The sequence below is a fragment of the Podarcis liolepis genome (assembly GCF_965112155.1).
Source record: "Podarcis liolepis genome assembly, chromosome: 8".
Lineage (NCBI taxonomy): Eukaryota > Metazoa > Chordata > Lepidosauria > Squamata > Lacertidae > Podarcis > Podarcis liolepis.
Window position 1 is genome coordinate 50501507 of NC_139560.1, and position 25269 is coordinate 50526775.

At 40.5% G+C, this 25269-nt stretch overlaps 1 protein-coding gene and 1 long non-coding RNA gene across 6 annotated transcripts in view; one reads left to right on the forward strand and one right to left on the reverse strand.

Moving 5' to 3' along the window:
• FAM210A (family with sequence similarity 210 member A) overlaps nt 1-25257 on the reverse strand; it is a 28442-nt gene extending 3185 nt beyond the window's left edge. Inside the window, exons 1-7 of one of the 5 annotated variants that reach the window (XM_083518821.1) lie at nt 25106-25257; nt 22434-22621; nt 15917-16412; nt 14624-14735; nt 6821-10430; nt 5165-5258; nt 36-1570 (exon numbers count right to left, since the gene is read on the reverse strand). In XM_083518821.1, the coding sequence (XP_083374947.1) occupies nt 10131-10430; nt 14624-14735; nt 15917-16386 (882 nt within the window). In that variant the 5' untranslated portion in view covers nt 16387-16412; nt 22434-22621; nt 25106-25257 and the 3' untranslated portion in view covers nt 36-1570; nt 5165-5258; nt 6821-10130. Of the gene's footprint in view, nt 1-35; nt 1571-5164; nt 5259-6820; nt 10431-14623; nt 14736-15916; nt 16413-22433; nt 22622-25105 lie in introns of those variants that run through there. The other 4 variants (XM_083518824.1, XM_083518825.1, XM_083518822.1 and 1 more) reach the window with 4 other exon arrangements.
• Nucleotides 14742-15459, forward strand: LOC310714043. The gene is made up of 2 exons (XR_014529549.1): nt 14742-15325; nt 15381-15459. It is a non-coding gene; the product is annotated as an uncharacterized lncRNA (long non-coding RNA).
• Nucleotides 25258-25269: the final 12 nt, after the last annotated feature.

The following is a 25269-nucleotide window of genomic DNA, read 5'->3' on the forward strand; positions in this document are numbered from 1 at the left end:
CCGTCTTGCGAGGCATTCGTCTTTCGGGGCACCACTGTATAGACAGGGTCACTCTCATCTCCATAGGTGGTTTCCTGCTGGAAGTTGAATCCAGTATCTGTCTGCTATTATGTGGTAGAATGTTCAGGGTTTGCTTTCAGCCTCCCAAACGTATTGATTCTCATTAAATACAATCATTTTAAAAAAATAATAATAATCCCTTTTCTAGCTAATGCTCTCTTTCTGAGACTTTGCTGCTTAGACAAAAAAATAATTAGGCTTCTTTTCATTATCACATTTTTTTGATCTGCTGTGCTTTGAATGAGTTCTAATTAAAATGTGCAGTTAAAAAGAAACCCTGCTTCCTGTATCATCTCCTGAAATGACCTCATTTACACTCCATTAAGAGGCCAGGACATATTTTTATTTTGTTTGATGCTTTTTCTGCTTTATAAATCCAAGGATTATGGTTAATTAGTTTCAGTTAGCCCAATTGGTCTTGGCCAGCAATGGGGATTACAGTGGTATCTTGGTTTAAGAACAGCGCTGTTTATGAACTATTCAGTTTACGAACTCCGCAAAACCGGAAGTAGTGTCCCTGTTTGCGAACTTTCCCTCGTTCTAAGAACGGAAGCCGAATGGTGGAAGGGCACTGGCGGTGGGAGGCCTCATTAGGGAAAGCGCGCCTCAGTTTAAGAACAGACTTCCAGAACGCATTAAGTTCATAAACCGAGGTACCACTGTATAGTGCATCTATATAATATTCCAGAGTATACAATCTTACATACCTAAATGTTTCTCTAACTTCAGCATAGACTTTTTACTTATTACATTTATATCCCACCCTTTCCTCCAAGGAACTCAAGGTGACATACATGGCATCCTCACTCCCCATTTTATCCTCACAACTCTGTGACAGAGCTTGGGCTAAGAGACAAAATTAGCCATGAAGCTCACTGGGGTCTGTCTCCCAGCTCCCAGTCCAACACTTTAACCAGTATCCCACACTGGCTCTTTGAACCTCTCCCACTTTCAGATGGGAAGAGGGAAGGTCATATTTCCAGCACAGTTTAATCCACAGACTGGTACAATATTTTCTATATGGCATTGAACTCATCCTCATAGTATGTCATTCAAAAATGGCTTAGAGCAGCTCATTACCTGAGGGAGACAGTATATTTGGCAGGGGAGTGGATTGAGCTGAGCTGCACTCAGTACCTCAAGGAAACCCCATACCTCAAAATTAACCTTACTGTGCGGGTCCACATATCAGGGTAATTTCCTCTGAAATATACCACCCCTGCAAACAACAGCAGAAAGCAAATCTAGTCTTATGCTAGGCTGCTTTAAAAGGTTTCCGCAAACCTAAATAGGATATCTGACATGTGGTGACATAAGAAAAGTCAGGTTCTGAGCTGCTGTCAGTTGCAAAGGAGCAGAGGAAGCCCCCTCATAATACGTCAGGGAGTTCCCTGATGCTTTTCAAGGCCCTTGTGCAAAGGAATAGAAGAGGAATGAATAGAGGTATAATTACTTGTAATGGGTGAATCTCCTTCCCCAGCTCAGTTTTCCATTGGACGTGGTAAATAAGCTGTTTTGGGAATAAAGATAATAGCAGTACTGAAGTAGATGGACCAATGGTCTTAATTCTGCATAAGGCAGGTTCTTACATTATTGTCTTTAGAGATGTCAACACTACAGGACAAAGCAAACCTAAGAAAGCAGTGCAACCTGATTTATCCAAGAGAACAAAAATGGGCATTTTTTTGTGGGCCTCTCATGCAAATTGTGTAGCATTAGTGCTTAGAAAGAAAAACCAACAGCTCTGCTGATCTGTGTTAACAACGGCACATTTTTTCTTTCTCTCCGAGATTCTGAAGCTTCTAGGCAAACAGCCAGAACACAGCAGTATCTTAGTGACAGAAACCATATCTTTCCCCCTCCCTGCAACAAGCCTAAGCAACACCCCGGAGCTCAAGAAGCCCCCTTGAGAGCCAGGCCCTGCTCACTCCTGATTAATTTAACTTTTACCGATATTACGGAGATTGACAGTTGAGTAAGTGGAAAATCCCAATTTAATCTAGTGTTGAGTGTGCTGCAGATCGCAGACACAAGCTCAGACAGCTTGACCTACATTTAACCCTACACAGCAGGAATCTCTTAGCAAGGAAAAAAGAAAAGAAACCAGTTTTATTCCTCTCACTACGGAAAAGATTCTTTCCCCCCACCCTGGTTTGTGTGTGTGTGTGTGTGTGTGTGTGTGTGTGTGTACATCCTTCCCCTATCCGTTCATGGTAAATGTGACATTCCCAGGCTTGAAATGCTTCAGAGACTCGGGATCAGGACACACTGCGCCACTGCTCAGCATGGATAACAATGTGATTCCAAAAGTCTTAAGAAATAAATATCTCTCTCTTTAACAAGTCATCCTCAAAGTGCCCAGGGAATGGTCATTCTGTTGTTCTCTTGTTTGATAACCAGAAAATGAGTCCAGCAAAATAAGTGTCTCTCATGGGATTCCCAACCTAATTAAATCAAAGTACTCAGATTTAAGGCTATTTAGTTGTCACTGAAGTAGCTAGGACCAATTGACACTTCAGTTAAGGCAGGGGATTTGGATTTAATGTGATTTGAGCTCATTGGCATGAATGGGATTACATAATTTTTAAAATCAAGCCCTTTAGTTGCCAACTGGGTTGCCAACTGTGATATGTGCTCTTTTCAAAGTCAAAATCTTATTGCAGCCCATTTACCAATTGGAAAGTAAACCTCACTTATTGTGGCAGCTTTAATGCTCTGGCTGATGCACATTGTAGGAGCAGCAGCAACAAGGCTTCAAATCTGCTAAGTCCTCCTCAAAAGCATGATGCACTTGAGCATGGTCTTCTACTTGACCTTCTTCTCCACACCCCTTACTGCATTGTCATGGGATACCCACTTCTAGCTGTTAGTGCTTTTCTTAAGACACAGTCTGTGGAGCAGGTCTCATCGCTGGCGCCTACAAGTTCCTATGCTTGAGGCTAGCAATTCTTAAGGTCGGGCTGATTTATTTTTATTCATGTTTGAGATTTACAGCCCACACATGGCTCCAAAATGTGCCCTTATGGTAGCAAACATGGCATTACAACAATCAATAAACCAGCCAGTTAAACACATCAATAAAACCAGAAGCCATTCAACAACCATAGCAGTCTAATTGTTAGAACACCACGGCAGGCTAAAAAACCACCACGACCTATTGCAAGACAATGATCAATATCCAAGTACACACCCATACAAAAGGTTTATTTGTTCACAAATTTTCTGAAAGCCAGTATGGAATGAAATGCTCTAGGGAGAGAATTCTAAATGTGAATGACATGGCTAAAAATTCTCCAGCCTCCTTGCTAGCTAAACTAATATCAGATAGCACTAGCACAGGCATACCCAACCTGCGACACTCAAGATGTTTTGGCCTACAACTCCCATGATCTAACAGGACCAGTGGTCAGGGATGATGGGAATTGTAGTCCAAAACATCTGGAGGGCTGAAGGTTGGGGATGCCTGCACTAGCACCTAGACCAAAGCATCAACCCACTGCCAGATTACAAAAGAGCAAGGTATTCAAAGGATCTTCCAACAAACACCTAACAGGATACATAACATATAAGAGCCTGCTGGATCGAGCCAGCTAGTCCAGCATCCTGTTCTCAATGTGACCAACAAGTAATATCAGAGCATGCTTTCCAGCAACTGGCTTTTTTTTTTTTTCAGCATGACTTACTCCAACTGTGGAAGCAGAGCATAGCCAACATGCCTAGTAGCTGCCACCACCTCCAGCAACCTCAGTGTTGTCTAGTCTGACTAGTAGTGGCTCTCCAGGAGACGTTTCAGCCCTACCTGTAGAAGCCTGGGACTGAAGCTGCAACCTTCTGCATGTAAAGTTGATGCTCTACGGCCCTTTCTGTGCAGGGAAGGGGCATCTGTAACTAGGGATGTCATGAAGCTGTTCCTCCATGGAATCTCAAGATGTTCCATGTGGAAAGACGTTCAAACATCTGAAAATTTATGGCCTGCATAACAGAGGTTGGGGATGGGATGTTGTCCCAATGGTGATTGGAGTTAATAAACAACTCTAATCAATTCCAAATTTACTAAGTCAAATTAATGTACTCCATCAATTTCCACTTTAAGTTGTGATGGGTTAAAAATGGTAAATACTTGTAAATTTATTCTTAAAAATGGAAATGTAGTTGATAAGCACCATTATAATCTCTTCTAGTATCTGTACAATGCCTTCTGGTCCACCACTGATGTTTGGCCTTCTATTTATTTAGTTTCTTTCCTTTTGAATGTATAATGGATTTGTTATTCTTTCTCATCTATATCCTCTCCTCTCCAGACCTTAATATATGAAAGCAGGAATGGCTAATGTGGGCACCCACCAGTTAATGTTGGACTACAAGTCTCAACATGGCAATTCCTGCTCTAATGCTACCCCTACCCCAAAGTACTGCTTAATATAACCAAGACATCACCTTGAAAGACACACACACACACACACACACACACACACACACACACACAAAATCAGTGTTAACCTTGGCTATAGTCAATCCTACAGTCATTAGAGAATAGTTATCAGTAATGAAAAGCTGCTGACTTCTCCTTTTGTGTACCTTGCATTACTTACATTGTGGTGGACAAGTTCTCCATTATCTATTATTATTCTAGTCACATTTGCGTGTCCAAATACATCCACTTAATAAAAATCTACCACTATACTGTATGTTTTCTCTTTTCTTTTTTAAAAAAGCTGACAATTCCCTTTAAAAACAACAAACCAAGTTTATATTAATGCACAGTGTCGCCTGTGATTGTCTCATCAATTAATCAGGCTGGGAAACAAACTCAATGTTACAGGCTTGCTTGCAGGCTTATACAATCAAGATGTGTTCTTTCTACTTACAGAATTGTCCTCATCAGACTAGCCACATAATTGCTAGAGGTAATTAAGATTCTGTAATTATTATTATGGGTGACAGTAAACGATTTATGCAGAAGGATAGAGCTTGATTTTTATTAAGCAAACCACCCAAAGGGATCACACATAACCAGAAGACCAGAACATTAAGCAAACCTGACAGAAAAGTCATAGAAAGGAGGGAAAAACACAAAGGCTATGCCAATATGAAATCAGGTTACCTGGAAGTCTGTTGCATGCAGATTCTGTGCACACATTATCTAGCATCTTGTTTCAGCGAGACACGCAGCAAGTTCATGAGATGTAGCTTCCAAGCTAAAATAAAATCAGATGCCAAGTAAGCATGGCTGTTGAATTCCCAGGTACTCTAGGGACACAGGGAGTGACCTGGATAGGCTATGATGGATGAATAAATTATTGACTTTGTGGGCCTTGTTCAGGTTCCAGTTCTAAGCAGATGTTGTATTGCAAAGCATGGAAGCTTCGATTTTAAACCCAAACTAGGCCTGGATTTATGAAAATGCTAATTCACACACGAGGTGCAGTAATAGAAAGTTGACTGGATCTCCATCAGACTGAAACAACATGAGAGATGCAATCATGCATCTCATAAGGCTTGGTTTCCAGACCCTTGATCATATAAAAATGGCAGAGGAAGCATTTATGCAATTGCTATCATGTGATGTTTAAGCCTCAGACCAGTATACTTATGGAAACTTGCCCAGAGAGATCTTTACATCTGACCATTTCCAAAGTAAAATACTCCTATTACAAAGCTTGTTTGTTCATAACAGTTATGTTAGACAGAAACTTGACAACCTAGTAGTGCTGAAATACCGAAGTGTCTCATGCTGTTTTAATACTTATTCTAAAAATGGTGACAAAAACTTTTGTGCATCTAAAAAGTACTTTATTTATAGTATTTTGTTTAAAAAATTAAAGAAACAAGACTAGGCTCCAAGAAAAGATGGCTGAAGGACTGTTGGATCCTGCAGGTGTCCTACTCTCTGCGTGGAAAAGGAGGTCTGCTGATACACCAGCCCCTACCACCTTAGGATTGCTCTGCTGGTTGAACTGGTATTGATCACTTTGGTATATGCCAGGAAACACTTCAAGATATTTGTACAATACAAGTCTTGATAATGCTCTCTTCAGTTGAATCACTGCTGGCACCAGCAGCTGATAAATTTATTTCACTAACGATGCCTTCACATTACGTTTTGATTCAACTAAGAAGATAACATAGCACAGTCTGATCCATACTTTTCTGGAGAAATTTGTTGGAATTAATACCAGTTATTTGGAGGGAAATATTATGGATTTGTGCTTAACTGAAGTATTAAAACAGAACCCTTTCACCAAAGAATGAATGAAAAGCCATGATGTTTGGCGCTCCCCCCATATTGAATTATGTAATTCATATAGAATACATGAGGCCACAAGGTGTTTGAAGCAAATGGCTTGGGTCCAGTGGAGCTTTCTCCATTTGTCTGTTTTCTCTTTTGGATGGGAGTCACAAAGATAATTACGGTGGTAAAGAAAGCAGTTCAAAGGAATATTTGTAACAGCAAACTAGTTATTAGGGACCAAGTGGAGAATGGTTGTGATGCAATTTAATATTGCAACCATTTCACAAGCAAAAGTTTATTTTTCATAAGAGTATCATTAGCGCTTAGGGAAAATTAGAATAACATCTCTGCAAATTCCAAGCAAAAGTCTCAGCACAATTATTTCCACAGTAAGGATACAAAAGTTATGGGGAAAAATCATTTAAAAGATAATTGCTTTTCAAAAACACACACTACACACAACTTACATCTATATCAGCATAATGTTTAAAGCATATTGGAGGACGGTGAAAGGGAGTTATAACTTACAGATCCTCTCAGCCAGTGACACAAGAAGAACCCACAGACAGTAATGATGTGCCATGAGTACTTTAATAATGGTACTTTGCAAAATTTATTCCAGCAAGATCCATCTACAGTGGATATAAGAAAAAGGCAAACTTGTCAAGGAATAAATTGGATAGTGGATGAACAGAACATTTCACCAAATATTGTGGCTTTGCCATCTTCCTTCAGTGTGGCTGGCACAGAGAGCCAGGGAAAGTCACACTGAAATAAATGAATGATCAAGCACAGCAGCAGCATGCAGATACTGCTTCCATCCCACCCCAATATTATTTTTAAGCCCTAGGTGTTATCACTACAACAAAACACATTATTTCAAGAAAGAGGATGGAATTGTTTCATTTTAAATAGACTGACATTAAACCAGAATATATTCTTTTAAACTTGGCTTAAAAGTACAGAGACAAGCAAGGGAAAGTTGTTTAGAAATAGATTTCTAGGCTGCAGCCCTCTATTTCCCCCTGTACTATTTTATGTGTATGATATATGCAAAGGTAAAAGTGGCCAGCTCTGTACTAGTGTGAAAGCTAACATCCATGCAATTGACATCTGACACCATAACTCTCCAACATGCTCTTTGTGGAAAAATAAAATAAATATTGCACTTAAGGTCATGGTGGTACTTCACTTCCAGCCATGGCTCTTATTTTTGACTATGCTGTCCTTGCACGTTGTGATGACCTCATAACCTCAGTGCTCCTTTCTGAAGTATGCTGTTCTAAGTATCAACCTTTGGGGCTTTCCTCTAGCAAGATCTGCACATCTACTTAGGAAAAAGCAAGCCAATACATATCAGGGTATAAGGCCAGGTAAACCATATCTCATTAATAAGCAGGTGCCCACTTTGAATTCAGACTTACATTAGGGCTGCTTATTTTTGACCCAAATATATGGGGGCACAACCTTGGTCACAGTTCCCTGCGTCTCCCGATGCTGGCCACGTGCCTTGCTTTCATGTTGCTTTTGTTATTTTCAGCTTTATTACATATGCTAAGAAACTTTATGAAAATGGCTGCTGATTCAAATCTCTGCAACAGTGGAGGTCCCAGTTTGACACCTGCAGTTAAAGCAATTTAAAATTGGCGTGGCAAATGTTCATGCTATATTGACCTCCACCTTTTTGAATATTTTATGCATAGCCATTTTCTCCCAGAATCCTTTCACTCAATTAAAAGATACAAGAAAGACAAAGGGAAGACAAAAAGGCAACTGCCAATGTCTTCTCTCTCATGCATCCAGTCCCATTCACAAAGCATGCTTATAAGAGCATTACACCTGGTGGTGGATACAGCTACCTATTTTATCACACATTTTTCTTCCTGATGTACACAGAAAATCCTCATTGCCAGCTGCTAGAATGACACAGGCAATTCATCTTTCATGTGATGAGAGAAAGGAGAAAAATTCATGTCAGGGGTATTTTGGATAGTTCAGTTGAACTAATACAATAATCCCAGGATGAACATGCAGTGTTGAGTGGTGCTCATCCTGCACAATTGGGACCAAAGGAAACATACCACCTTGGAAGAAAAAAGGCATGGTGAGCACTTGGAAGATGGATTCAACAAACTCAGTCTGGGACACACAAGTGGCAGTAAGTTCAGCCTCACCATTGAAAACTGACCATGTAAAGAGGTGAGCAGTTTATATCAGTGTACAATACTGTCTTTGAACTCTTATACAGGGTGAGTCTTTTAAAAGAGGTCCCGTGGGACATGGGTACTCTGTATCCACGGGGCCTCTTTTAAAGGACTCACCCTGTAATAGTGTAACTCTCAAAAGTCTTAATTGCTCTGCACAAGATGGTTTGCTGGTAAGTGCTTCCCTTTTATACTTGAAACATTAAAGAAAACAATTCCTTAAATCAGTAGCATGAAAAAGTCAGAGCACATTTTGGCAATGGACTTTGCAGATGCCTCCTGGACTGCCATCAATCTCACAGCATCTCTCTTACACTGTCCCTGAAAGAGGGCCTTTATGAAATTAACTCTACAGATGCTTTCTGGTAACTTGACAGAAATAAAAGAAGCAAGTCTAGAAATAGACGGACAAATACATATCTTCCTTCATATAGCTTAAAGGTAACCAGATTGCAAAAAATGTTTGCTGCTTTGGGAGCAATCCTCCTATCACTGGCTCCTTTCCCCCCCAGTCACAGCACAAGCAGTGGTATACATACACAAGAGGTTGAAAGGGTGCACCATGAGTTTCTGGATCTCCCACTCCAATGCAGTACTCCTTTATATTCCAGCTTATAAGCGCTTTAAAAAACAAAACCATAGGAGAACTGAAATGCCATGTTATGCTTCAGACAGAACAGGTAACTTAGGATGGCATTCAATGAAGATATACTCAGAGATGACCCACTTAAACCAATGAACAAGGCTAAGCCAGGGCCATTAATTTCAATGGGTCTACTCTGAGTAAAACTTAACTGACTACCACAGTAAATGACAACAACATGGGAATCATAAAAATCACACCTGTAAATTTTAGATTACTCCATAGTACTCAACAGTATAGTAATGCTGAAGTTTTGTGGAAATTTTTTTAGGATTCTTCAATGTAAAAGGCAGCAGCATCTATCAGTCTTTACTCTAAACACAAAGATGAAAATGTAAATGACTATTCATATGCAGAGGTAGGTTTATCTTCTCCATTTTCAAAACTTTTAATGATGGCATGACATTTTTAGTCTAACTGTGGAATAATCAATCCAATTGCACATTTGAAATATACAATTAAGTTTAGTATCATTTTACAGTTTCTCTCATACACCATTCAGTAAACTGTTTATAAGAATATAGCAGTAATATATATTTTATAATTACCTGATCTTTTAAGAATATTATGATTAAATGATTTACAAATATTGACACCATCTCCAAAATACGTTTGTGTACATGACCCAAACATTCTCATACATTGCTTCCAAGATACTTAACAGTGGCAAAGAGGTCAGCTCAAATCAGATGTGTAGATAACTTTGTTCTTTCTCCACAAAGATCCAGACAAGACTGTTGGCCATAATTCGGCAGACCACAGAACCCCACTTTGGGACCTAGCTATGGTCCCAAATCATAACACTTGAAAATATTGCAATCATTTTCTAAAGTTGGGTGTGAGCCTTAGATGTTATTCTTTTAGTTTTCAAATCACTGGCACTTTCTAATCAGCCCAAAACATCTAAAACAAGCAGAAACAAAAAGCAGCAAGTGTATACATTCCACATTTGCTAAAGAGTTACGAATGCTTTGGTTTTGCTGCCAATTTCCTATTCTTTCTTTTTTATAAATGAAACCTTATCTTTTGTTTCTTGTATCTTTTCTGTTATCCTCTCTTTTGTTTCTTCCATCTTCCCAGTCAGCCTCTCTTTTGTTTCTTCCATTTTGCCACTAATCATGTCTCTGGTTTCCTCCATTTTCCCCGATAGTCGCTCTTTCGTTTCTTCCATTCGATCCTGAATGTAGTCCTTGACTAGAGGTGGTGTGGACATGTAGCCTTGCTTACGAAGGTACTTTACAGTGATAGATGTCCCTCCTAAAGTCACTGTGTATCTGGCCGGAGTTGCAATCTTGTCAATAAGAGGGAGGGAAATACACATACATGTATAACTTCAACGGCAAATTCCGCTTACCAGGCAAAATTCCTGACAGGTCTATCATTGTTAGCTGCAGCAGCACAAAAACTACTCGTACCTCTTAAGCTAAAGCATCATCCTTACCCTGGCAGGAAAACTCAGCCATCCCAGTTTCCTACTTTCTGAAAAGATATGTGCGAGTTTTCCCAAGCTTCAGTATACCTTCCAGTTGCTAAATGAACACAAGGTATGGGGCAGTCTTTTTATATCTTCCCTCGTATAAGTAAGTATCGCTGCCTGACAGGAGCTGACAAATACTGCAGCAGCAGCAGTGAGGATGCTGCTGAACTAGCAATGGTTGCTAGCAACAATATAGTTAGATCATGGCCCCTCCAGACCCTTAAACGTGATTCTTTAGAAGTGAAGCACTAGGAAATAGGATTAGTGTGCAAGTCACAACAAGCTGTACATGGTAAGGCAGCAGCTACTCAGTATCAAAGAAACTGACAATTAGGTTGAAGTATCTTTAGGATAACACGAGCATATGAAGGCTAGACAGTGGTCAGGGTACCTTTTCATTCCTTATTGAAACAATGCTGCATTACTCTGTTATAGTAGGTATTTTAAGGAGAGGGCAATAAATCAGACATATATTGTGGGCTTATTAACCTTCTGCCACATCCTCTAGACATTACTAACTGAAGTTGTTTAGGGATTGATCAGTCTATTTCTGTCTCTCTTCAATTTTGCACATGCTCATTGAGAAGTCTATCCTGTCCTGTTTCAGCATACATCTGTAACTTTAAAAACCTGCATGAAAATTCATATTTAAATACTTATTCTGATCAAAAATATATATGTAAACATGCTTTTATTTCAGTGTGCTTATTTCCTAAACCTATTTCATCCTAAAATATGCATTTAAATATATTTTCTCAGCTGAGAACCATATTACAATATTTAGAGACATGTAAAATCCAGAGGTTAATTTCCCATCTGCACATCAGGCCAGATATTGTTGAACAGGTCAGCTTGCATCAGAATTTGCAGAAGTAAACTTTCCTAGTTCTGTGCAAAGTTATTTAGCGTCCAATCGTATGTCTGCTTGAAGGACTTATGACTGCAGCCTTCTACAGCAAAAGGATGAATTCTCCAGTATTATATACTTGAGATGGACAATAAATGACTGATAATATCCAGAAGATATGTCACAAAAGTTACTAAGCTCATTAAGTTCTGTCTGCATTACTGTGCTTTTCTTAAAGTTTCTGAAGGTTGACAGTTGCAAAGCCCTGCTTAAGAAAAATGGAATCTTGCTTTGAAAGTTAGCTATGCTATAGTGTGGCAATGCAATACAGTCGTACCTTGGAAGTTGAATAGAATCCGTTCCAGAAATCCGTTCGACTTCCGAAATGTTCGACTTCCAAAGTGCGGTTTCTGATTGGCTGCAGGAATCTCCTGCAGCCAATATGAAGCCATGGAAGCACCACCAGATGTTTGGCTTCCAAAAGAATGTTCAAAACCGGAACAATCACTTCTGGTTTTCGATTGTTCGGGAGCCGAAACGTTTGACTCCCAAGGCATTCGGGAGCCGAGGTACGACTGTACAGGTTTAATCTTGAAGAGTGACTTCAGTGGAGTGTGAAGCTTTTTCAAAGAATACATTTTCAAAGCATGAAGATGATGTTATCTATGTAAGGACTAAACAAGACCTTTATATGCTTTTGATTGTCCTTTCTAATCTTGTACCCTCTGTGCTCGCTCTTTACTCCCACCCAAATCTTTGTTCCCAGTTTTGAGTTCCACATAATGACATATCATCAGGAAATAAGTGGGAGGACATATACTAATTCCTACTTCAATGAAAGCTGATGGTTTGGCAGTTTTGTATCTACTTATAAATGCTTTCTGCCTCTTGCATCAGAAAAAGCTCTCACTTTACTTGATAGTGTCTTATTGGAAAATATTTAGCACCTGGCAGTAGAATTAAAGCTCAGAGATCTTAATAAAAGGCTAGCCAGTGGCACGACGTGAGAAATGCAGGTGAAAGAAAATAAAAAGCATTAAGACAGAGCACAGCAAATTCTATTGAGAGAGGAAAGCAATTAAAGCAATTCAGTATCCATGCAACAAAACAAAGCTGTTGTTAAAATTCAAATTGAGAGAACAAAAACTAAAAGACAAAAAATCCCACATTTATTCTTTTTGAGAAGGTAAAATAATTTCCAATATTGTTCTTCAATTCTGGAAAAACTGGCAATTCCTGCCTTAGTCCTACGTATGGGAAGCGAAATCCAAACTCCATTCAGGAGCAAGGCTACTGCTGGTTAAACCAGCCTAAGACCAGCAGAGGGGAAACAAGCATAAATTCCACCACGTTGCCAGGTTATATGAGCAAACAGAATAGAGTTAGGATCCCGCATTAAGTTCACTCTCCCTGGTCTCACCTCCCTGCCCATTTTCCAAGGTTTATGTCAGTCTGGGCTCGGCACTAAGCCAGGATTAATGATTGGGGACTTATGCTGGCATAACCAGGCTGAGCACAGAGCCTGCTGGCTAAACCAGCGATCTGCCACATCTCTCATTTCAACAGATCTAGGGTTGTATTGTATCCTTAGATGCATCTTAAAATCACTTCATGAAAAACAGCAACAAAATAGATTAAAACCTAAACTCTTGGGTGTGAAAGTAGTAGTGGGATTTTTAGATCTCATTCTTACTGGACTTGGTCATATTCATTTCAATAGCAGTAGGGCTTCCAATAGAAATAAAAGAAAAAAATCTAATCAATTATAGTCTCCTTAGCAACTGAGAACACAAGTCAGACTCTCATTGAACAGACAAGAGAAATATCTAAGACATGTGAATCGGTGGGAGAACAACTCCCTACTTAATATTGATACCATGTATCTAGCACTTTCATTTTGTTCATTCTCAGAACAAATCTGCCGAGGTATGGCATTATTATTCCCATTTAACATATGGGAAATGGAGGAAGTGCCTTGCCACTCAAAAGTTCACCAGTATCATGGTTTAAGCTAGTGTCTCATTGGTTCACAAGCACTCCTTTTAATGCATTCAACTGGTCTTACAAATAAATGCAAAAAGGACAAACCAACACCATTAGTGCTGCGTTGTATTTCCATGGTGACACACTAATGGAAGGACTGATCTTCTATTGCCTCCAAAACTTACAGGTTCTAATTCTGAGGAGAGGAAGAACATGCATGGCCTTTCTCAGAAAGGAAAATATGTGGCTCTCCAGAACTACTACAACTCCCATCAGCCCAAACCAACATGGCCAATGGCCAGGAAAGACGCAACTTAGAGAGTTGAGCATCTGGAAGTTCCTCATCCCTGGCTGCACTGATGATAAATGAAAGCACTTTCATGCAGCGACACACAGAGATAAGTAAGCACATGTAAAATCAGCCAAGCAACTTTGCTGTTCAACAGGCTTTCTTCATTATAACAAGGTGATAAGAAATGAAAAAGCACAGCCAAGAGTGGGGAAATAGCTAGCAGCTTAAAGGACAACAAAATGACTGGCCTTTTTGCAAGTCTGGAATTACAAGTTAGTGTAAATAAGGTTCCTGGAGCAACACAGCAAAGCAGAGAATATCCCATAATTGCCTAAACCCACATGCGTCAACAACTGAGAGGTCTTTCGTTCCTTACTGTGACACAAGTGTTTGACAATGGTGAAGAGTCAAATTTCACACCACGTTTTGCTAGAGAGGATGGACTTAGAGAGAAAATAAAGAATGGCAAGCAGGTAAAGTAAGGTGTTCTTCAGCTACATTACGTACAGTTTACAGAAAACTGTTAAAAATACCCACTTATTTCATACGTACAACTCTTAAAATGCTTTATGTCCACATTTAAATCTCTCATGATGCCCTGTAAATAGTATTTCCAATTGTTCCCTTCCTTTGCCAAAATGTTGACTTGGAATCTGTCTTCTTCATAACCACAGGATTGTTACCTACCCTGAGCTCTTGTGGCAAGGTCTACTTTGAATAAATTTATTCACAGCTGTGACTTTTATTTCAGAAGTTCACAGCCTTGGTCATAACAGACTGCAGGGTTAATCAGCGGGCTGTAGCCCCTTCATTATATGATTACATGATCAATATTTTTATGGACAAGGTTGCAGATGAAATTAAGAAATCTTTGCAAGTACTTACCTTATACATTGCATAGGCAGTTAACGCGTTACCACTCTGAGAATGCTTTAGAATATTTACAATGCTTTCAGGCAACCCTATGAATTCGAGGAAAGGAACAACATTTATTCCTCTGTGAAAGAAAGAGATTAAAATGAATAAAGTACTAACAACCTTATAAACATTTATTCTGACAAGACTGCAGAATAAAAGATTTTTATATTTAACAATAAATACAGTACACTTGCAACCTACGCACATTTAACTGAACACTCACTTCAGCTTTATGCACTTGAACATTAAAAAATAAAAGGGGGCAGAGATGTTGGGGGCAATCTCACCCACTATTGCACTCAATGGGTTTTGACTGTAACCAATTTTGGCTTCAGGCGCAATGCCCGGAAAGTAACTCCTGTATAAGTTGAGGGCTTACTGTATTGCAATCAATCACACTTTTATTGCACCAGTATAAAGTGCAGATTCAAGCATTAATGGCCAATGAAGAGGAACATGTCAAGAAGATATTCAGAAGATATTCCCAGTTGTAATACTTTAAACCAGAAGATCAAGATCAACTGTCAGATTTCTGGTTGATTTTCAATAGAATATTCAAGGGTTTTAGACTTAGTTTTTTAACAATAGCAATATCAAAATGACTTCTGTAGCCTAAATTATGCCGTTGAAATTAAGAAAGCAAACCAGGAGTGGACTTCTGTATGAATGGTTTATATAAGCTCAGTTCATCTCTGATACTGAAATCAAAGTGCAAGGTACAGAGCTCTATAACCAGGTACCAGAGAACAAGAGCGGCAATGTACATGACTTCACAATGAATAGAAAATGTAGAAAAAGAAAAAGACTTCAAAAATATGACACAGAGAAAACTTCTAGAGTACTTTCCCAGATAGTCCCATCATTTTGGAAGGAAAATTGTGCACCTGAAGTACAAGCATTAGTGATTTACACATACATACTCTTTAAAATATTGGAATGTTATGTGCAACAGAATATCTTGTCCTCAACTGGTGATATGGGACACATACCTGAGTTGCAGCCTAATCCAAGTTGGGTGACCACCATAACAAAATGCATGATAAAAATTAAGAAATTGGATGGAATATTACTGGAATAGACCATTACATTCTACATATGCTTTTAGAACTTGGGGTTTTAATAATATCTGTAATGGAAGGTTGTGTGTGCATATTTGTGTGTGTGTATATATATATCATACACTGCATAAGTGATTGGGCGCATTACTGTAAAGATTTGCTTAAGACTAATAAATATAGTGATTATGAGTTCATCACTTACTTTAAAGCTGCATAGTAAAAAATTCCAAACCAGATGCTGGAAGTCAAAAGATGCACTGGAATCATAACTTTGCCATACTGTTTAAAAGTTCTCTTGAATCTCTGCACGAGACTAATAGATTTGTCTTGTAAGGGATCAAGCTCTACAGAATTTGGTTCTACAGAGTCTTTCTGGGCTAAGTTACCAGATGGTTTGGTATGAATTTCTCTTTCTAGTTCTTTATTGCGATGGTCTTCTAGTTGGGATGATGCCATGCCCAAGAATTGCCTTTCTTTGGAAACCCAAACAGCAGCAGATGCATGTAGACACTGGTGCTGGGAGCTCAACGCCAAGGAAACCATTTTCTGTCTAGTATTAAGCAAGGAGGCTTTTCTTTTTAAGAATGGAAAGATACAGCTGCGATAAGGCATCCAATATGTCCTGTACACCAGCTGAAATGGTTTCTGCATTTTGGTTGATGGCAACAGCATTTTGAAGATACTGTTATATACAGCTCCTAAGAAACGTTGAAAGGAAAACTGTTAAAATTAATAACAAATACATTGTAGGCTACTGTAACACACTGAAATCAACTGTTACATTGTTATACCACAATGGTAAAAACTTTGCTTAAAAGAGGATAATTAATGTTAGTACAATTATTCATCAGCCTGCAAATTTTGGCTGTGTTTACAAGCGAAGCCCATTGCCACCATGTGTTTCTGAAAAAGGTACAAACAGCACTTTGTAATGCTAACATTCTACAACAGTCCAACTATTCCTCCCTTCCAATTGGGTGGGTAGGTGAAAGGAAGGTTGTTGCTCTCCTGAGAGTAGGGCTTTTGCAGAAATCAAAAGCAATGCTTTGCTGCTGGCTCCTGCAAAAACCTGTCAGAAAAGGAAAGAAACTACACCTTTGTCCCCTTGGTTCTCTCCCTGTTGGGTTTTTACAAGAAGCTGTAGATAGACATTGCAGGAGTTTTCTGTAAAAAGCTCAACTTGCAGGATAGAAACCACCTCTCTTTCCCTCTACAGAGTATAGGAAGGACATTGCCTGTAGCAAGATTTTTGGGGAACGTGCCAGGACCATCTCATGCTAAAACTAAACAGGAAGAGAAACATCTACTGCTTCTTTCCTCCACAGAGGAAAAAGACAAGAGTTGTTCCTTTCCCGTTGGGTTTTTGTATGAAATTATACAAAAGGGGGGGGGGGTAAATGAAGTATTATAGAACACAATTCAAAACTGCATTCAAAAAAACATGAAGTCTTTGCTCGCTTGATTCCTTGTTTATTTGCGGGTGTGGGGTGTGTTACTTCACAACTTCCCCTTGCTCCACGACATGTTCCCCAGGCTTTGTTTCGAACCTTCTTCACAAGCGGAATTTGAACTTCATTTAACAAGCTATAAGCCTGGGGAACTTGTCACGGAGCAAGAATTTGTGACGTAATGAACCCCGCACCTGTAAATAAAAAAGGAATAAAACAAGCAAAGACTTCACCATCGCTTTTTGAATGCAGTTTTGAATTGTGCTATATAGGGTTTCTGTATGAAGCAGAATTGAGATACTGCAGTGCTTTTTGCAAAAGTCAAAGTAAATTCTCCTTCTCTCCTAGAGCATGGAGAATGAAATAACTAGAATGGGGTATGGAAAAACTACCACAGGCAGGGCTGTGGGTGGAAAGACAGGGGGTGCTTGCTACTGCTGAGGTGGTGCATGGGTTTATGGCAAGGAAACATAGCTGGAAATTAGGTTGTCACTCATTCTGTAATGTAAAGCACTTAAAAACTGAACTGAGATTTTAGAAAACAACTGAGTCCTAAGTTGTTGACAGAATTTTCCATTCTAGACACCCAGTTGCCTGAATGCACTTTTAGTTTACCACAAGCAAGTGACTAATTTGCAAGTGTGGTCCAAGGCCACTCTATCTTCACAACCCATTCATTTAATCGTCAAGAATATGGCAGCTCCAGAAATCCAATTTTCCAGGTCAACTTTAACTGCCTGCCTCTTTAATCAGACTTGATTTCACTAACATGCAGCTAACCTAGTGGTGCCATTCTTTTCTGGGTTCACGTTCATGCTTCTTGATGATTTCATGTGTGTGCATGCATGTAACATAAATGTACAAACATGTAATGTGACATGGCTTTGGTTCAGAGGAACACACTTTTGATAATCATAAAAGCAGCAACTGCCTACTAAATCTTGAACATTTTAAGAGCTAAAGATCCCAGAATATATGCCTAAACTTTTCTATGCATATACCATGGCTTTCACAATAATTTCTCCAACTACATGAGACACAGTTCTGGAAGGTCTTTTAGTTTTCAGCTGTGACTTATATATGTATGTAAACATGCATGCAAGAGTCACAAAAGGCCAAGTATTTGTTTCTATTTATTATTTTATTGGGGTTGAAGATCAGCACTTTAGTAATGTTGTCTCAGATGAGGAATTAGATAGACCGATTTGAAGTTACGGTCTGCCCTCTACTGCACCTTCCTTAGATTACAACTAGTGTGGCAAACTTACTGTAATTGACCAGTAAGCCTTTGTTACCCTTTATTCCCTGCTCCTAAAAATATCTCTTAGAATATCTATTGATGAAACAGCAAAGCAATTCCAATAAAAAGAAATTTTAGATCCTCATTCCACACATTTTCTAAGCATATTTTAAAAATGTTGGTTACTTTCATACCATTCACTGTAGCTAAGTTGCCTTAATTTTCTTTTACTTCCTATTCCCTATACAACCAAGCTAAATATAAAGTGCTCTCTTACTCACTTGCTGGAGCAGTCTGTTTCACAATGTGACACAAACACAAATTAGGCCTAAGAGCTAATGTACTGGCTAAATTTAAGAGCGGCTCTCCTTAGCTGAATGTATTTCAGCCATCTGCCAGAGATGCTGTAGTAGTTGCATCCTGCATTGCAGGTCCTGTACCGAGCATGAATTGAACTAGAATATGATTCATTCCAACTATGATTTTATTGGTGTTGTATGTGTATGCAATAATGCCACTAGTGGTCAGGTATCAATTTATGCTAAATCAAAACTGAGTAAACTTTCATCTCAAGTAAGAGTTGGAACAGGTTAATAACTTCTCTCAAAACTAACTTAATTTGTTCTGCAGATTTTTGAGTCATATTATGAATACAAATTCCATAGGGAATTCACGTTATCTATAAATATTGTGATTAAAACCTTAGTTTACTACTGAATTAGTAGCAACCACTTTCTAGCACCCCTTCATGGATCAGTGCCTTGCCGTGGCGAAGGGGCTTGAATAACTCAGAGAAGCTATGAGCTACGCCGTGCAGGGCCACCCAAGATGGACAGGTCATAGTGGAGAGTTTTGACCAAACGTGATCCACCTGGAGGAGGAACTGGCAAGCCACTCCAGTATCCCTGCCAAGAAAACTCCATGGACAAAGACAACAGGCATATAAAAGTTATGACGCTGGAAGATGAGCCCCTCAGGTCAGAAGGTGTCCAACATGCTATTGAGGAAGAGTGGAAGACAAGTACAAGTAGATTCAGAGCTGATGAAGCGGCTGGGCCAAAGCCAAAAGGTCGCTCAGTTGTGGATATGGCTGGAAGTGAAAGGAAAGTCCAATGCTGTAAAGAAAATTATTGCATAGAAACCTGGAATGTAAGAACCATGAACCTTGGTAAGTTGGATGTGCTCAAAAATGAGATGGCAAGAATAAATATTGACATCCTGGGTATCAGTGAACTAAAATGGATGGGAATGGGTGAATTCAGTTCGGATGACCATCATATCTACTACTGTGGCCAAGAAGCCCGTAAAAGAAATGGAGTGGCCCTTGTAGTCAATAAAAGAGTGGTGAAAGCTGTACTGGGATGCAATCTCAAAAATGATAGAATGATCTTGATACGAATCCAAGGCAGACCTTTTAACATCCCAGTAACCCAAGTTTATGTACCAACTACTGGTGCTGAAGAAACTGAAATTGACCAATTCTATGAAGACTTACAACACCTTATAGAAATGACACCAAAGAAGGATGTTCTTCTCATTATAGGGGATTGGAATGCTAAAGTAGGGAGTCAAGAGATAAAAGGAACAACTGGCAAGTTTGGACTTGGAGTTCAAAACGAAGCAGGGCAAAGGCTGATAGAGTTCTGGCAAGAGAACAAGCTGGTCATCACAAACACTCTTTTCCAACAACACAAGAGACGACTCTACACATGGATGGACATCACCAGATGGGCAGCATCGAAATCAGATTGATTATTCTCTGCAGCCAAAGATGGGGAAGCTCTATACAGTCAGCAAAAACAAGACCTGGAGCTAACTGTGGCTCAGATCATCAGCTTCTTATAGCAAAATTCAAGCTTAAACTGAAAAAAGTAGGGAAAACCACTGGGCCAGTAATATACAATCTAAATCAAATCCTTTATGAATACACAATGGAAGTGAGCAACAGGTTTAAGGATTTAGATTTGGTGGACAGAGTGCCTGAAGAACTATGGATGGAGGCTCGTAACATTATACAGGAGGCAGCAACGAAAACCATCCCAATGAAAAGGAAATGCAAGAAAGCAAAGTGGCTGTCCAACGAGGCCTTACAAATAGTGAGGGAGAGAAGGCAAGCAAAATGCGAGGGAGATAGTGAAAGATAGAGGAAATTGAATGCAGATTTCAAAAAAATAGCAAGGAGAGACAAGAAGGCCTTCTTAAACGAGCAATGCAAAGAAATAGAGAACAATAGAATAGGAAAAACCAGAGATCTGTTCAAGAAAATTGGAGATATGAAAGGAACATTTTGTTCAAAGATTACCATAATAAAGGACAAAAGTGGTAAGGACCTAACAGAAGCAGAAGACATCAAGAAGAGGTGGCAAGAATACACAGATGAATTATACCAGAAAGATATGGATGTCTCGTACACCCCAGGTAGTGTGGTTGCTGACCTTGAGCCAGACATCCTGGAGAGTGAAGTCAAACGGGCCTTAGAAAGCACTGCTAATAACAAGGCCAGTGGAAGTGATGGTATTCCAGCTGAACTATTGAAATTTTAAAAGATGATGCTGTTAAGGTGCTACACTCAATATGCCAGCAAATTTGGAAAACTCAGCAGTGGCCAGAGGATTGGAGAAGATCAGTCTACATCCCAATTCCAAAGAAGGGAAGTGCCAAAGAATGCTCCAACTACTGCACAATTGCACTCATTTCACACGCTAGCAAGGTTATGCTTAAAATTCTTCAAGGCAGGCTTAAGCACTATGTGGACCGAGAACTCCCAGAAGTGCAAGCTGGATTTCAAAGGGACAGAGGAACCAGAGACCAAATTGCAAACATGCGCTGGATTATGGAGAAAGCTAGAGAGTTCCAGAAAGACATCTACTTCTGCTTCATCGACTATGCAAAAGCCTTTGACTGTGTCGACCACAGCAAACTATGGCAAGTTCTTAAAGAAATGGGAGTGCCTGATCACCTCATCTGTCTCCTGAGAAATCTCTATGTGGGACAAGAAGCTACAGTTAGAACTGGATATGGAACAACTGATTGGTTCAAAATTGGGAAAGGAGTAGGACAAGGCTGTATATTGTCTCCCTGCTTATTTAACTTATATGCAGAATTCATCATGCGAAAGGCTGGGCTGGATGAATCCCAAGCCAGAATTAAGATTGCCAGAAGAAATATCAACAACCTCAGATATGCAGATGACACAACCTTGATGGCAGAAAGTGAGGAGGAATTAAAGAACCTTTTAATGAGGGTGAAAGAGGAGAGCGTAAAATATGGTTTGAAGCTCAACATCAAAAAAACGACGATCATGGCCACTGGTCCCATCACCTCCTGGCAAATAGAAGGGGAAGAAATGGAGGCAGTGAGTGATTTTACTTTCTTGGGCTCCATGATCACTGCAGATGGTGACAGCAGTCACGAATGGGAGAAAAGCAATGACAAACCTAGACAGCATCTTAAAAAGCAGAGACATCACCTTGCCAACAAAGGTCCGTATAGTGAAAGCTATGGTTTTCCCAGTAGTGATGTATGGAAGCTGATCGCCGAAGAATCGATGCTTTTGAATTATGGTGCTGGAGGAGACTCTTCAGAGTCCCAAGAAGATCAAACCTATCCATTCTTAAGGAAATCAGCCCTGAGTGCTCACTGGAAGGACAGATCGTGAAGCTGAGGCTCCAATACTTTGGCCATCTCATGAGAAGAGAAGACTCCCTGGAAAAGGCCCTGATGTTGGGAAAGATGGAGGGCACAAGGAGACGGGGACAACAGAGGACGAGATGGTTGGACAGTGTTCTCAAAGCTACCAGCATGAGTTTGACCAAACTGTGGGAGGCAGCGGAAGACAGGAGTGCCTGACGTGCTCTGGTCCATGGGGCCATGAAGAGTCGGACACGACTAAACAACAACAACAGCAGCAGCAACAACAACAACTTTCTAGAATAACATCTCAAAATATTTGGTTACTTCTTAGCCAAAAAAATTTCAGCCCCAATATCATATTGCTAGGTTATTCACACACAGAAAAAGGAATTGCTTACCTTTTCCCAATACTCTTAAAAACAGAAAGTCTATCACAGGGACAATGCCTTTATCCTTAAAAGTTTATCACTTGTTTGATTAGGCTCATGATCAAGTCATTGTACGTCTGATGCTTCAAAGGCCAAAGCCGCTGAACCAGACCACTGATTCGGTGTAAGGATTCTTCAGCTTCCAGCTAGAGTAGAACCTACATAAAAGTGAGGACATATTTCAAAACCAATGAAGCAAGGATCAGTAGAACAATTTTTTTATCTGGCATATGATGGTTCCATTACCTTTTACTAGAGATACCTAGTTAGGAAAAGCCTCCAGGCCAGAGCTATCCCACTTTGTTCCAGCTGATTATTTGACATAGTATAGCAACCAGCTAACCATTAAGGGACAAGATGGGATGGTGATCTACACAGATAGCTTACCCCATTGAAGGCATCCAATACCTAAACTGTAGAAAAAATGCTAACAGTATTTATTGAAGGCCAGGGTGCACAGTATTTATAAAATTGATTTGGGAATAGGCTGGATATAGCTCAACCATACAAGGCTCCCTGGCCAACTAGATCTCAGAAGCAGTCTTGAAGCCTCCCGGACTCCCAGAATGAAGTTGGTGCTCAAGGCGGCCTTGAGATTTCACCTACTTCACTGAGCACAGATATAGAAATATTCAGCATTTGAGGTTTCAGATGGTCCATAATAATCCATAATACAGTACATGAATTCATGTCAGGTCTCTCACTTCCTAAAGAAAAAGGTATGCACAGGGACATGAGAATGACCACTTGTAAACCTGGTTGGGAAGAGCTGGACTCTAGGAAAATTCCCCCCTCTTATTTCACTTACTTATTCTACACACCAGATAGACGAAGAGGTGTCTGGTGAATTGAGTACTACGCTGTTTTACTGACGAATAATTGTTTTGATTGACAGTCACAAGTCCACCTCTGCAGCTGTGTTACTTTTGTTACTTCTACACACTCAAGGTCAATCTTCGGGTGATATCAGATGGCAGAGCCACAGACTGACAAGTACTGTATACTAGGTTAATAAGGCTTAATTATTTTCCAGTCTACATAAAACCCTCTGAAGAGCTACCACAAGCATTTTAAACAATTCACTAGAAATGCAGCACTCATTTTTGAAGTGATCACAACAGTATGCAAAAGAAAACAAACTGCTAGATGACATATATAGCAGAGCTATGAGAGCTAGGGGGATGGATGGGATTCCATTATTCTGAGTCTATGAACATTTGTTTGGAAGCCTGTCATTTAGTGCCATTTGCTTCCTAGAGTGTCTGACATTATCTCCTTGGTCTTCTTCAGGCCTTTTTGTTGTTGTTTTGTTTAACATACAGCTTGAAAAAAAGAGTCCTGATAAATTCAAAAGCTCCTTTGCTTCACAATGACTTTTTTGTTTTATCACTGAAGAGGCATACCACAAACACTTTCATAGGCTGCATAATGTGGTGTGTTCAGTGGCCTGGAGCTTCTGACTTCATTTGGAGGAAACGTGCAGCCATCAAGACCACCGGCCTTTAAAAACAACAACAACAAAAAACCAAACCCATCCCGCAAATTGGCCGCAAAACATTTCTTTCAGGTAATTTCAGCTGGGGGTCCCCGCCACATTTCTGGCGCCAAAGTGTACATTTTAACTATTAGCTCGGTGAGGAAGCCCTTTCTTGCGCCCGGCTGAACCTCTCAACCCCCGGCTTCATTCAATGAACCTGGGACCCTGTATTATGAGGGGAAGCATAGGAACCAACTCCTAGGGGCCTAAATCCCTACGGCACCCCCTCCATTAAAATGTTTGAGGGGACCGCCCCACAAAGTTGATGGGGCATTGCCGTTCAAAGTGTGAGCGTGCACCACGTTTTGTGATCGATTATGCGGGGCGGGGCTTACCTACTCCCCCCCCTCCGCGCAGTACAGTTGTACCTCAGGTTACATGCGCTTCAGGTTACACACTACACTAACCCAAAAATAGTGCTTCAGCTTAAGAACTTTGCTTCAGGATAAGAACAGAAATCGGGCTCCGGCGGCGCGGCAGCAGCAGGAGGCCCCATTAGCTAAAGTGGTGCTTCAGGTTAAGAACAGTTTCAGGAACGAATTAAGTACTTAACCCGAGGTATCACTGTATTTTATTCAAGTTGGCACCCCTGAGGGGAAGGAAAAACCTGTCCCTTCCTTACTTTCTCTTCGCCCTGCGTGGTTTTATACACTCCTTACTGCCCCCCCCCCGCCCGCCGGCAATCCAAACGCGGCGACCTTTCACCCACAGTCTTAAGGGCTGCGGTCGTTGCCCGACCATTGAGCGAAGCCGCTGAGGTATTAGCCATTGCCTCGGTCGATACCGAGCGGGATTTAGCGTTGCACCTGGTGGGTGTGGCGACCTGGGAGACGCAGCTTTCTCTCAGCTAGCCGAACAACGCCGGCCGCCCCAATCCCTGCAGCTTTCCCTTCATGGAGGGAGAGCGTGAGGAGGGGAGTTTCCTCCTCTGGAAAAAACAGCGCAGGACTTTCGAAGAAATAAGAGGAACGAGGAGCCCGCGCACCAAACTGGGCCCACAAGACGCCACAAAAACGCGGGAAGAAGAGAAATAAGAAGCTGCAGCAACTCCTCTACCTCATACGTCCCCCCCGCCGGGATAATACTAATAAAAATAATTCGCTACCTTTCGAAGAGAGCAACATCCCACCACAGGCGCGAAGCAGCGGGCGGTCGCTCTAGGCTCACTTCTCTCCTCCCCTCCACTGACCCCCATACGAGCAACGTGCCATTTGCAGTCCCAGCTGCTCCGCGAGGGGAGCGCGCTGCTGCGCATGCTCCTCGCGGGGT